General features: G+C 37.4%; 1 protein-coding gene across 1 annotated transcript in view; it reads left to right on the top strand.

The window, feature by feature from the left end:
- The window catches only part of LOC149192092 (uncharacterized), a 111,482-nt gene extending 98,171 nt beyond the window's left edge, over positions 1-13,311 (top strand). The window contains exons 3-4 of the mRNA XM_089406306.1: positions 12,741-12,922; positions 13,035-13,311. Of these exons, the coding sequence (XP_089262432.1) occupies positions 12,741-12,764 (24 nt within the window). The 3' untranslated portion in view covers positions 12,765-12,922; positions 13,035-13,311. The remainder of the gene's footprint in view (positions 1-12,740; positions 12,923-13,034) is intronic.
- The last annotated feature ends 365 nt before the right edge of the window (positions 13,312-13,676 follow it).

The following is a 13,676-nucleotide window of genomic DNA, read 5'->3' as shown; positions in this document are numbered from 1 at the left end:
TCATAGCCTGAGTCTCCAAAGTTATTTTCATCATCAGTGGATCTGCTTGAGCTCACAACTTTGTTTCGCCTCTGTGTTGCCAACAACCTTCCTCTTGCATTCATTGCATTCGTTGCATTCATTGCATTCCGTATGTTGCCTTCAACTGCTGTTCATGATGTTGCTCGTTGTGATGCTGTTGTTGTCATATCTTGATGTCCTTGTCTACGAACAACTTGATGTCTTCGTGAGTAGGCAAGCTCATAGACATTTGATTGACTGCACCTCCAAGTGTGCTCTGGATGGTGTCTTTGACTCTGCTCTCTTGGAAACCATTGTACCTACAATGCTGAGAGGCAAATGAACCCCTGTAATACCTAGAGACATGGCAACACACATGGCAAGCAATCTGTCAGTCGAAAACCAAAATGAACTTGGGAACTGACTTGCAACATACCTGTGTGACTGATCATGAAGGTTGTGCAATTTCGGTCGGGAGGTCAGGAGACTGACTGCCAATACTGCATAAGGCACAGTCTGGGCTGCTGTGAGACTGACTGACTGCTGGAACTACGCAATGCACAGTCCATTCTCGCTGCTGACTGCTGGAATTGCGCAATGCGCAATCTTAGCTGGCGATAACTGCAGGCTCAGTGACTGCATTGCGCAATTTTCTAGGCCAATAGTCACTGTCCCTCAAAAATGCACAAAACAGTCCTAGAGGACAGTGCCTGGGTAGAAATCCGCATTTCCTGAGAGGAAGACAGAGCCTTCCCTCTCAGGATTGCGCAATGCTGTCTTGGTGAGGCTCTTGGTGAGGCAGAGTCTGGGCCAAGGCTGCCCAGACTTGCCGACGGGCAATTGAAAGCAAATGTGGAAGTGAATGCATGGTGACACTAAGTGTGAGCATAAGTGAATGATCATGCATGCAAATAGTGAATGACATATTCAAAAAACAGAACAACATGCATGTGGGTGAGGCGAGTCGCCGAATTGACGACCTTTCGTGAAAAACAATTTCATGCATGCAACAACAATGAGATGTTGACAAAAACTAAAATGGTGCTAGTACAAGCTAGTATGTATCAAAATGGCAGCAAACGCTCACTGAAATCAAGCAGACAATGTTCATACGAAGTGAAACACAAAAAGCGCCAGAAATGCAACAAAAGTCATGGAAAAGCCGCTGAGCTGAATGTGCTGATAGCTCCTAGATGTGATGTGGGATGTCAGAGTTGCAAGGTTGATGTGAGGAATGACTCTGCGGCGTCCTATTGATGAGTTTTGATAACAGCGAGGTTGTGACGTGCATGCCACAAATCTAGGGAAAGCGACACTTGATGGGAGGTTTCTGAAACGATTCTTACATGTAACCTCCATCTGCTAAAAATAGATCCCTGAAACAAGGGATGCTTTTGCATGCTGCCTTAGGAGAAGCAGCCCATGCATGCAAGTCAATTTTGCTCGGTCCTGGGTTTAAGGTCTTGTTCCAAGATGGGAATGCAAGACTCAGGCACATAGGCTCTAAGTCTGATGGGATTGTACTCACAGTTAGAGAGCATGGTCTCTATAGGTTGACGAGCAAGCTTGTGGATCATGGAAAGAAGTAGGTGGAGCAGGTGCAGGTTCCAGAGAAGTAGGAGTAGGTGCAGGCTTCAGCGGAGCAGGTACAAGTTCCTGAGAAGAAGGTACACCTTCCTGAGAAGAAGGTCTAGGTTCCAGAGACTCAGAGGGAGTCAAGTTCGAGAGGGAGCTTACAGATTCAGAGGGAAACTCTATAATCCAAGAAGAGAGTGTGGTCAGTGGGGAGCAAGGGTGCTCCTACAACTGCCAAGAAGGAATCATTGAGAGAGTGGAAGACATTACAGGATTAGAAGAAGAAGTAGGGTGCTTCCTATGGTGATAGCGATGCTTTCGAGAATGGTGTAGTTCACCGTATCGAGATTGTTGTGATTGTGAGTACCAGGAGTTGGGAAAATGTTGCAAGCAGTGATGACAATGACGAGTTACTTCCTAGTCTTGGAAGTACCTCCCTCGCTAAGAGGGAGTGTTGATTTGTGGAGCTTGGGAAGTACTCGAAGCCCTAGGGTTCAGGGTTTGGAGGGAAAAGCACCACAAGGGTCACTTGTGGGCTTGGAACCCAAGTATGGGGTTTTCCACCCAATCGTGTTTGGGGAAATTCCGAGAGCAAATTTCTACATGTTATGGAATGAGACGATAGAGGGAGGAAGGGAGAATCCAACGCTTCGAGAATTGTCGAATTCTAAGTTGTAGAAGTGGAGAAACGTATGTTTGGAGTTGACAAGTAATTATTGGTTTTCAAGTCATGTAAGCTTGAAGTAAATTAGTCCAATAGATGTTTCTCTTCATCTATTCGTTGGAGCCCCACTTTTGGCTATAAATAGAGGGTGATGTGATCTGTTGAGAGCATCCATTTGTTCAACGTCTCTTCTAGAGAAAGACTCAGTGGAGAGGAGGATCTCAAGCCTAGCCACAACAAAGGAGGGGTTTTGAACAGGGTGAGGAGAAGGGTCTGAAGTCTGTACTAGAGGCCGAGTAAGCTAAGGTACATGGGTCTATTTTTGGGCTAAAACTTTGCTGTCTCAAGGATGAAGAAGGCTTGCTGTTGGGTCGAGTATAGGAGCAATATGCTGATGTTTAAAGACTGTTTGGGTAACATTTGGAGGCTATTTGTTACAGGAGGAGGGTTGTTGTGCTAGGTCGCAGGCCATAACACACAGCTGGGTCTGCGTTAAGGGTGTAAAGAGGTGACAAGTCTCTTAAGGAGGCAATGTGGGTGTAGAGGAAGCCTTCCAAGTTGGGTTGTAGCCCTTAAAGGGCTTGTTTTTTTACTATTAAGTGGAGTTAGGGATGCAGCACATGCCCTATCCAGGACTATCACAAACAACAAAGTCAAACATAGTTTACAACAATGTTTTGTGGAGGAACGTTGGGTCAAGAGGTGACTGGTTTGGATCAGATTGACTAGCAGCCTGTGGGAGCCAATTTGGAGGCGAGATTGGGTGATTGTGTGTCTTCATTAGTGTAGATTTCGCAGTGATTGGATTGGGTGCCATTGATCTGATTGGAGGGCAGTGTATTGGTTACCCAAAGTAGCCCTAGAGTAGCATACAAGAAGGACGTTGTTTGGTGCATGATTGGGTGAAGTATTGCAGTCTTATGAGTAGCTCTTTGATGGATGAAAGAGGCTACTAGAAGGTAGATTGGAGCTTGGGAATTAGGCCTACCCAAAGAGCAGATTTATGAGCCCGTGTATTTGCAGTAGAAGTGACATGCAACATTGTTAGGTGGCAGCCCTCCTAGAGTCTTGATGTGTTGTCCTTTGAAGGATTAAGGGACAACTAGTGAGTAGTACGGGAGTGAAGGACTGGTAGGACAAGATACGACATAGAATTTGCAGCAAGTTTTTCATTGTATCTTGTATACCATAGATTGTTGTATTATTTAGTTTTGGTTTAATATAACAAAGATTGGTGATTGTACATTATTGTACAATTTTGTTAAAAGTGTGTATATTTGTGCATATGTGATTTACTGCTTTATATTTCCGCTGTGCAAAGTAGTTTATGGTTGAGATTCTTGGTTTGGTAGTGTCAGTGATTTTAAGACTCTAACCTAGACCTAAGGTCATGGAAATTCAACAGCTATGGCATAGGAGATTGGGGCATCTCAACTTTGATCACATCATCAAACTCAACAAGAAAAGAGAAGTCAGAGATCTACCAACAATAAAGAAGCCTCAAAACACTATTTGCAAGTCATGCAAATGGGTAAAGAAACACGGACATCATTCAAATTCAAAGATAATCTATCAAGTAGTAAGCCTTTGTAGCTAGTTCATATGGATTTATGTGGGCCTTCCAGAACAAAAGCACTAGGAGGAGAACAATATTTCATGCTGGTAATCGATGACTATTCGAGATTGACTTGGGTGGCATTTCTCATAAATAAGTTAGAAGCATTTGAGAAATTTAAAACATTCAAGGCATTGGCAGAAAATCAAACAGGGTGCAAGATAAAGTGCATAAGGTCAGACAAAGGAGGTGAATTTACATCAGATGAGTTTGCATACTTGTGTAATGAATTTGGGATAAAACAACAATATACTATTGCAGACACACCGCAATAGAATGGAGTTGCAGAGAGACAAAACAGAGTTGTTCAACAAATAGCCAAAGCCATGATGCAAGAAAGAAACATTGCTCAAACCTATTGGGCAGAAGCGGTGCATACAACAGTACATATTCTCAATAAGGCACATCTCAGACCAAACTGTGATAAGACACCATATAAACTGTGGCACAGGAAACCAACATCAATCAAGCATTTTAAAGTATTCAGGAGTAAATGTTATATCAAAAATAATGATGAAAAGCTAGGAAAGTTTGATGCTCGATCTGATGAAGGAATATTTTTTGGATATTCGTCAAAAAGTAAGGGATACAGATGTTATAATAAAAGATTGCATAAGATTGTGGAATGCATAGATGTAAAGGTTGACAAAGAGCTACCCAATAAGAACAAGAGCACAGGTTTTATCAATCCTCCAGATCATCATCATCATATCAGTAAAGAGAATGAAGTACAAGATGAAGAATTAGAAGATACAGAGACTCATTCAAAAGGACCCTCAAGACACACTCAAAAGAATCATCCTGAAAATCAAATTATTGGAGATAAAAGTGAAGGAGTACAAACAAGGAGGCAACTAGCAGAAAAATCTGAGCAAGTTCATATAGTTATGTTGTCACAAATAGAGCCAAAGAACTTTGAAGAGGCAAGTAAAGACAAAAGTTGGATAGATGCTATGAATGAGGAGTTAGACCAAATTGAGAAGAACGAGACTTGGGAACTAACACCAAGACCTGTCGAAAAGAATGTCATTAGCACAAAATGGGTATTCAAAAATAAGATGAATGAACAGGGTCAAGTTGTTAGAAACAAAGCTAGACTAGTCTGTAAGGGTCACTCACAAGTGGAAGGTCTTGATTATGAAGAGACTTTTGCACTAGTCGCAAGAATGTGATTAGCACAAAATAGGTATTCAAAAATAAGATGAATGAACAGGGTCAAGTTGTTAGAAACAAAGCTAGACTAGTGTGTAAGGGTTACTCACAAGTGGAAGGTCTTGATTATGAAGAGACTTTTGCACTAGTCGCGAGACTGGAGGCAATCAGGATGTTTTTGGCCTTTGCATGCTACAATGATTTCAAGGTGTACCAAATGGACGTGAAGTCTTCCTTCCTAAATGGTGATCTTGAGGAAGAAGTCTATATGGAACAACCTAAAGGTTTTTCATTATCAGATAAGCCTAACTATGTCTGCAGGTTAAAGAAAGCACTATATGGTCTTAAACAAGCACCATGAGCGTGGTACTCTAGACTGGACAAGTACCTTCAAAAATAGGGTTTCAAGAGAGGAGGAGCTGATAGTAATCTGTACATAAAGGCTGATGGAGATGAATTACTGATTATAGTTGTGTATGTGGATGATATTATGTTTGGCAGCAATAAATATCATCTAGTAGAATGGTTTGCTGAAGAGATGAAGACCGAGTTCAAAATGTCAATGATTGGAGAACTTACCTTCTACCTAGGGCTCCAAATCCTACAAAAGCCTGGAGGCATATTCATTTCTCAAGAGAAATACCTAAGAGATATGTTGAAAAGGTTCCAAATGGAAGATTGTAAACTTGTCTCAACCCCCATGACTACTGGATGTAAGCTATGTGTAAATGATGAATCCCCTGATGTGGATCAAAAGCTTTACAAATCTATGATAAGAAGTCTGTTATACCTAATAGCTTCTCAACCAGATATAATGTTGGTAGTCAGATTAGTAGCAATATATCAATCAACACCCAAACAAAGTCATTTGTTAGCAACAAAAAGGATATTCAGGTACTTGAAAGGGACTATAGGCTATGGACTATGGTATCTGAAAGGTAAGGACTTTACATTGACAACATACACATATGTGGATTGGGCCAGCTGTGTGGATGACAAAAAAAGTACAAGCGATGGTGCATTCTACCTAGGAGAGTCTTTGGTGGCATGGCTAAGCAAAAAACAAACATCAATTTCTCTATCTACAACAGAAGCTGAATACATAGCAGCTGCAGCCTATTGCACACAAGTGTTGTGGATGAAGCAAACACTTTAGGATATGAAGGTAAATTTCAGTGAGCCTATCTCTATCAAATGCGACAATACAAGTGCAATAAGCATTTCGAAAAATCCTGTGCTTCATTCAAAGACTAAACATATCCCTATAAAGTACCACTTTCTCATAGAACAAGTGGCTAAGAAAATAGTGAAGATGGAGTACATACCCACAAGAGAACATATAACAGACATATTTACAAAGCCTCTTGCTAAAGAACCATTTGAGTATCTGAGAAACAAGCTAGGGATAGTGCCTGCAGGTGCTTCTCATTGATGTAACTTCAAAAGAAGAGTCTAAAACTTGAAATTGAATGCACCATCTAAGGGGGAGACTATAGGAGCAGGAAGAAGTAAAGAAGAGGAATATGAAGCATATGATTTTGTCAAGAATTTGAAGCCACTAAGAAGCAACAAGAACAAAGGGATCATAAAGTTGCGAGTTCAAGGCATTTTCTTCATGAGTAAGTGACATCAATCAAGTGTACCATTCAAAAGTTCAGTCTTTAAAGCAAGGTTTTATAGAAAAATGTACACGTGTATGTCCTGTATATAAGCATGTAAATATATAGACAAAGCATGTTGGGACCATTTGAATTTTCTAAAAAAATCCTTCATTCTCTGATTGTTTATATGGAATACATTGATGTACATTATGATGATCCATGTATTAACTGGAAATTGATCTATGAAATCCCGAGATCCATTCTAATGTATTTACATGAAAGCAAAAGCAAAAGATTACCATCAAGTGGAGGAACAAATTCTATTCTATTCAAATATATATACATGCAACCAGAAGCAAAGAGACCTCTATGGAAGTAAAATGGCTCTTAAATCCAAAGGACATCAAGTAATTAAGCTGCAATGCTAAATTCAAAGTTTCAGATATCTTCAAACATGTATGCTATTATCAAGCCAAGAGGAGCAGATTTTATTGATCTTTGTGGCAAGTTTACAAGAAGTCTTCATCATGTAGAATCGTGAGATCGACATATGAACCACACTATTTACAAGTTGCACACACATGAAGAAATCTAGCTCAATAAAAGATCAAGAGAAAATTACTGCAAAAGATCATTTTATGCATAGATCTCCGTGTGATTGCAAAGAACAACTACTGAAGAAAATTGTGAAATTGCTTCTACAATTAGAAGGCCATGGGTGATTGAAACACTGTGCTTCACTCAATTGCATCACTAGGATTTCTCCAAATCCTTCAGCTTCATTATTATGGCCGTAAAGATTTGGGTAATATTAATGCTACAGGATCAAAGTGAAATTATGGAGGAAATTCTTCAAAGCATCAACATCTGAGTTGAGGAAGAACAAATTCCTACATCTGAAAGAGTAAATGAAGAGTCAGTAACATTACAAAAGAAGAAATGGAATTATATAAAGAGAGCATTCTCCATATCTATACAAGATATAGAAAATAAACCTCATACATCTCATAGCAAACAAATGAACATACATTTAAATCTATTGTACTGTCAAATCTATTCTCTACTGTCATTGAGATGCAATTTCTGGGCATTCAACTCTAAGAAAATATCGAGAACAATAAATTGTTGAATAAGAGGCTACCAGTGCATGCCATTGAAAAGGGCATCACTAAGCATTGATCATTTGCCTGCACTAAAAATCTTCAAAGAAAAAAAACGGGGAAAGATACATAAAAGTTCAAGAATTTTGAGAAAGTAAGCATAAAAGAAAAAAATGGCATCCATCAAAGAGAACCAAGTGCTCAAAATGATTTCTATATATCATGATAAGGTACGAATAGTGGCAAGGAAGGTAACACAAGGACAAAGAAGAGTAACGTTTAATTGCAATTATGAATGTCAAAATTTGACTGGAGTCGAAATGTCAAGGATAAAAAGACAGGCCCATACATAGTATTGACAGCTAATGGATTGGAGCAGCGTTAAAATTCTTTGAGATATCATGAAATCTCCTGAGACAATGGAATAATAATGCGTAGGGGAATAATTATGTGCAACAGAATAATAATGTACAGTGGAAAAATTATATGCAACGTCAATATATCCATGGCAACATTTTTATTGGGGAAGTTTTATTTGATTCCTTCAGTGTTAATTACCTCAGAGTAGCATTAGTGGTTATTATTGTTCAAATGGCATTATTATCATTATCAAACGTTCGATGGCATTATCAAGGGTTCATTGACATTATTATTATCACTGCACAATAGCCTTATTGATGCACAATAGGTATTCAGAGAATATATCTGTGCCAAGCAAGATGTAATATTCACTAATATAATTATCACTGCTTAAATTATTATTATCACTGCATAAGAGGATTATTGCTGCATTTATTTGAGTATTATCGCCATGCAATAAAATATTGTTCAATGGAGTATCATCCCCAACATTAATGGAGTATTATGTTATCACCATTATATACCAACAAAAATATGTATTGGCATCCACTCCAGCGATTTCCAAGTGATAAATTATCAAGAACATTGTTTGGCACAACACTAATTCATGGTATTAATGCTAACCAATTACAACATTAACACAGCAACATTATAATATTCTAAGCAATCATGCTATATATTCCAAGCATTCATTACAATATTAGCACAACAACATTATATATGGAGCAGCATAGGGTATATATTCCAAGCATTCATGGTATTTACACAGCGTATGGATACATAGCATATTATAACCATATCATAAAAGAAAATCATAACACAACATATGGTATTATGGTAGCATATTCCAAGCATTCATGGTATTAACACACCATATGGATATGTAGCATATTATAAACATATTATAATGCAGATAATGCAGCATATGGATACACAATATATTATAACAAAGCGTTATATATGGAGCAGCATATGGTATATACATTGGCTACGTAGCATATGGAGCAACACAAATAAGTGTTGGAACAAAGGGTTGGAGTATTGGAACAAAACGATTAGAATAAAACGTTGGAGCATTGATGGAGCGTTGACACAAAGTGTTGGAGTATTGGAACAAAGTGTTGGCACAAAACGTTGATGGTAGTGTTGATAAAAGGCATTGGAACAAAGTGTTAATGGCATGACAAAAGCGTGAGACCAAGCATTGATGAACCAAGCATGAGTTTGTAGTGAGGCATTGATAGAATCACACAATTTTTTTTAAGGTTTTGTGCCCTAGCAGCCTCAAGACTGTATTGTTAATATTGTGTTGGTAGCAGCGTCTTGATAACACCGATTTGGTAGCAGTATTACAAGGCACGATTGAGTTGATTCTGCAATAAGTTAATATTGCAAACAAAGTTCGGTAGCAGTGTTGGGCTGATTCGACAAGGAGTTAATATTACAAACAAATTTTGGTAGCAACCTTGAGTTGATTCTGGTAGCAGTACTACAAGGCAACATTGAGCTAAAATTACAAGCAACTTGGTATTAATATTGCAAGCAACATTGTAACAAGCATACACATCTATACAAACAAGCAAGCGCAAGAAAATACATAATATCTCCATATGGAAAACCTTCACTACATCGCTACCTGGTGCAGGGTATAATGGAGCTATCACACTCATATTATTTATTTATAATTAGTTGTTTCTCTTGCCAAAAGTCTATCACACTCATGTGTGTTCAATATTATGGAGCAATGCATTACTTATTAATTTATTGGAATGCAATGTATTATCTGTCTCTTGCAAAAAGTTATTGGAATGCAAGCAACATATTATTTCTCTTAATTATTATTTGAAGCAATATTATTCATACAATGGACAACAATGGCATCCCTATTGGAATTTAGAATTTGGGATTTCAACAAAGTGTCTGCAGCCTATTGACATATGGAATTTGGAATTTCGACAAAGTGGTATCATATTCACACAATTTAAATGGAGCAGCGCTTGAAAGGAACAATTTTGGTATTTTAGTGGAGTAGCATTAACAATATTGGCACATCTGAAGAAACATTGCCAGAATTAAATGATGGATGGACATTGCCAGAATTAAAAGATAAATGGACAAGCATTTAGGGTTTTGTATATTATATGCAGTAATGCACCATATTATTTACAGTAAACTAACTAGCTACATTCATTAATATTTATACTATCTAAGGCATGATAATGCTTATTGATATTCATGCAAGGAGTGCTTTCATTAATAGAAGAATGTATTGAAAGGAATAATGGAGTGTATGGTGAACAATGAAGAGTAGCGTTGGGCCTTGTACCTTAACATTTGCAGATTTTAACAAAATCCATGAATTAGGGTTTATATCTTTCAAAAGTTTACTTCTTGAAGTAGCTCTTATAAAATTATTTGCAGCAATTTCGATTGTGAATTTGCAAGAGAAAAGGTTTTTAGTTTTCCCCTGCCATTGATGTCAAAGGGGGAGGTCATAGTGGAATTTATTTTTCTCTAAGGGCAGACAAAATCATAATGTTGCCATCAATGCAAAAGGGGGAGAATGTTGGTAATATTGGCATTGAAGTCATTAACCACATTGGTGATATATCATGCTGAATATTGAATGTTGGATTGGTGAGATGAATGTTAAATGTTGGATTGGTGAGCCTGAATGAAAAAGGTTGAAAGTGATGTGAAGTGCAAAGGCTGAAAATTAAATGTGAAGTGGAAAGGCTGAAAGTTAGATGTGAAGTGAAAAGGTTGAATGAAAGTTAAATGTGAAGTGGAAAGGCTGAAAATTAAATGTGAAGTGAAAAGGTTGAATGTGAAGGTTGAACATTGTTAAAATGGGACATTACAAAAGCTTAAATAAATATATATTTTACTGAACAGAAAATGTAGACAATAAAAAATCTGATTTGTCTCTTGTAATCATTACTAACTGAGCTGTTTTAATTCAGCTTTATTTAATATTACAATTTTTTTTAGAACTGAAAGTGAAGAGACAAGCTTGTGAGCAGTTTTTGGAAGTCTAAGAGACAATGCTTCATTTCATATTCTTGCAAAGAATACAAACAGCCAATATGACTTCCTTATAAAATATACAATGTGGAATGGTAAAAGGACTTTCTTAGAAGAGAAACAATCTGCATAAGAAAGTTGATGAGCAACAAGGGAAGATATACAAAGTGAAAAAAAGAAGCAGTGCAACAGTAAACTTGAAAACAAAACTAAAAATGAGGTAACCAATTTTTGTGACTTGATGTTGTGATTGACAGATTTCTGTCTCTTTCTATGTTGTAGCTTAAAAAAGAACAAGTTGTAGCCTGTTGAGGTAGGAGCCTCCTGTGGGTTGTAGCATGTAGAAAACTCATGGGAGTTGGAGCTTCCTTTGAGGTATGAGCTTCTTGTAGGTTGGATTCTACAAAAATCTAATGAAATAAAGAGTAGCAGCTTGCCTTCACATCACTTTCAGCCTAAAATTCGTGGTTTTCTCCCTTCGGGGTTTCCACTTATATCTGGTGTCTTCATGTGTTTGTTCTTGAATGTTGTGTGAATGTTTTTGAATTCTTGATAAATAAATCTGCAAATTTATCTCTTTGACACCTACAAAAAGAATTCAATAATAATTGAGCACAAACATAAACCATTAGCTGAATAAGAAGAAAATTAAATTGAGCAAAGGTAACGAATCTTGAATTATTGATTCACCCCCCTCGGTAATTCCCAATCATAAATATCAAGGCTAAGTATGAATACTAATGTGAAGATAGGTCTTGTGCGGAGTGATGAAGTTTTGATTTGGGAAAATGGGCCTCCACACAAGTTTTGAAAATTAACTAGGTATGGGGTATTTACAACTTTAACCATGAGGAGTTGAAACATAGATGGGTCAACAGAAGCTTAATACAAAGATGATATGCGTGGATTCCTCTATTTTGTTTTTATTTTTATTTTATATCTTTTCATTTATTCAATATGGGATGACAATGAGATGGACAGGTAGACTTTGGGGGCAAAAAATTCAGATGCCTGATGAATTTTACTAAGGAGCCAAACTAATCTGATACTTGTAGTGGACCCAAGGACAAAAGTAACAGATAATTCTAGCCTGATGATATATTACAACAGAGGATGAAAATACATACCTATATCGTAGCGTTTCCTAATAGTGACAACTGAAAGCCATACACTAGTTATTATGAGCATCTATTAGTGTATATAAATAATGTGTTACCCCTTTTTGGGTACATAACAGTGCCTTGTCTTACTTGATAGATGGGCATCATTGTCTTCGTTTGATTGCATAGGAATATCTCTTGGTGGATATTAATAATGTGTTACACTTTTTGGGTATATATCATTTTCTCGTCGTGTTACTTGGACAACATCTTCTTTTGAATGCATACATGTTGGCTATCAATATCTCGCGTAGTTGTTACCCATTTTGCAGTATATAGCAATGTCTCACCTTCCTTGTTACTTGAACAACATTGTCTTTGTTTGATTGCTTACATGTTGGCTATATATATCTCATGTAGTTGTTACACATTTTTGGGTATATAACAATGTCTCATCTTCCTTGTTACATGAACAACATTGTCTTCTTTTGATTGCATATATGGTGGCTCTCTATATTTTATTTAGTTGTTCATTGATATGATTTACAGGAAGGTGGTGGATGTTTTTATTAAGGAAGCAGAATATATGGACATGCCTGTTCGCTGTAGTGATGATGATCTGCCTCTCCAGAAACTCTTTATGGCTGTTCCGACTCCGGAGTGAACTAAATTTTGATCCAAAAGGGAAGCAAGAGCAAGCAAAGTTTTGGAAGAGGCAACCCAGCCTTGGTGTAAGTTAGTCAAAATTTTATCTGTTATCAATTCAGTCTTTTTTATCGCAGGGAGTTGTTATACTTTCGTATATCCTACTTTTAACTTATCAACCATGTTCTCTGTGAACAGGCAGAGTTATTGTTGCGAGCACAGTTGACTTGTGAATCGACAGCTTTGCCCTCTGGTATGCAGTCTGACTTTAGGCCGTGTTGAAACTTGCCTCCCGCCTACTTGAAGAAAGGTGATTATGAAGTTTATGATATGACTTGCTACTTTTTATATTTTATCCTCATGCCATGAAGTTATGTTTACTGCTTGATCTGGTTCATACATAACTATAATGTAGTGAAACGGTATTAGAACAGAATGCAATTATACAGCTAAACTTTACAACAATTTAGGTCAATCGTCGTCTTTCAACATTAGAGTTTTGTTGCTGACAGAAGAATACCTGTAGAAAATTCCTTTGATAGTTATTGTGTCTTCAATGATAGCTAGTAGGCTTGATATAATTTGCCATGCCATCGGTTAAATTTTCCTAGTGGCGAAATGGTTTCTCTTTTCAGTGTGCAAAAGAAAGAAGCACACTAGGTAAACATAAACGAGAATGACAAGAATGATGAAATTCATTTTCTCAAAAGAAAGAAGCACACCAAGTAAACATCAACTAGAATGACAAGAATGATGAAATTAATTTTCACAAGCATGTAATGGTAACTGCTATTTGACATTAACAATGAACATGTTTGTTCAAATATTCAACATTTTCAT

The sequence above is a fragment of the Pinus tabuliformis genome, chromosome 2_2 (assembly GCF_031772625.1).
Source record: "Pinus tabuliformis cultivar Carrire ecotype Pingquan chromosome 2_2, CPIR1, whole genome shotgun sequence".
NCBI classification, from domain to species: domain Eukaryota; kingdom Viridiplantae; phylum Streptophyta; class Pinopsida; order Pinales; family Pinaceae; genus Pinus; species Pinus tabuliformis.
The sequence above is the reverse complement of the archived record's forward strand: the minus strand, read 5'-3'. Positions and strand labels throughout refer to the sequence as shown.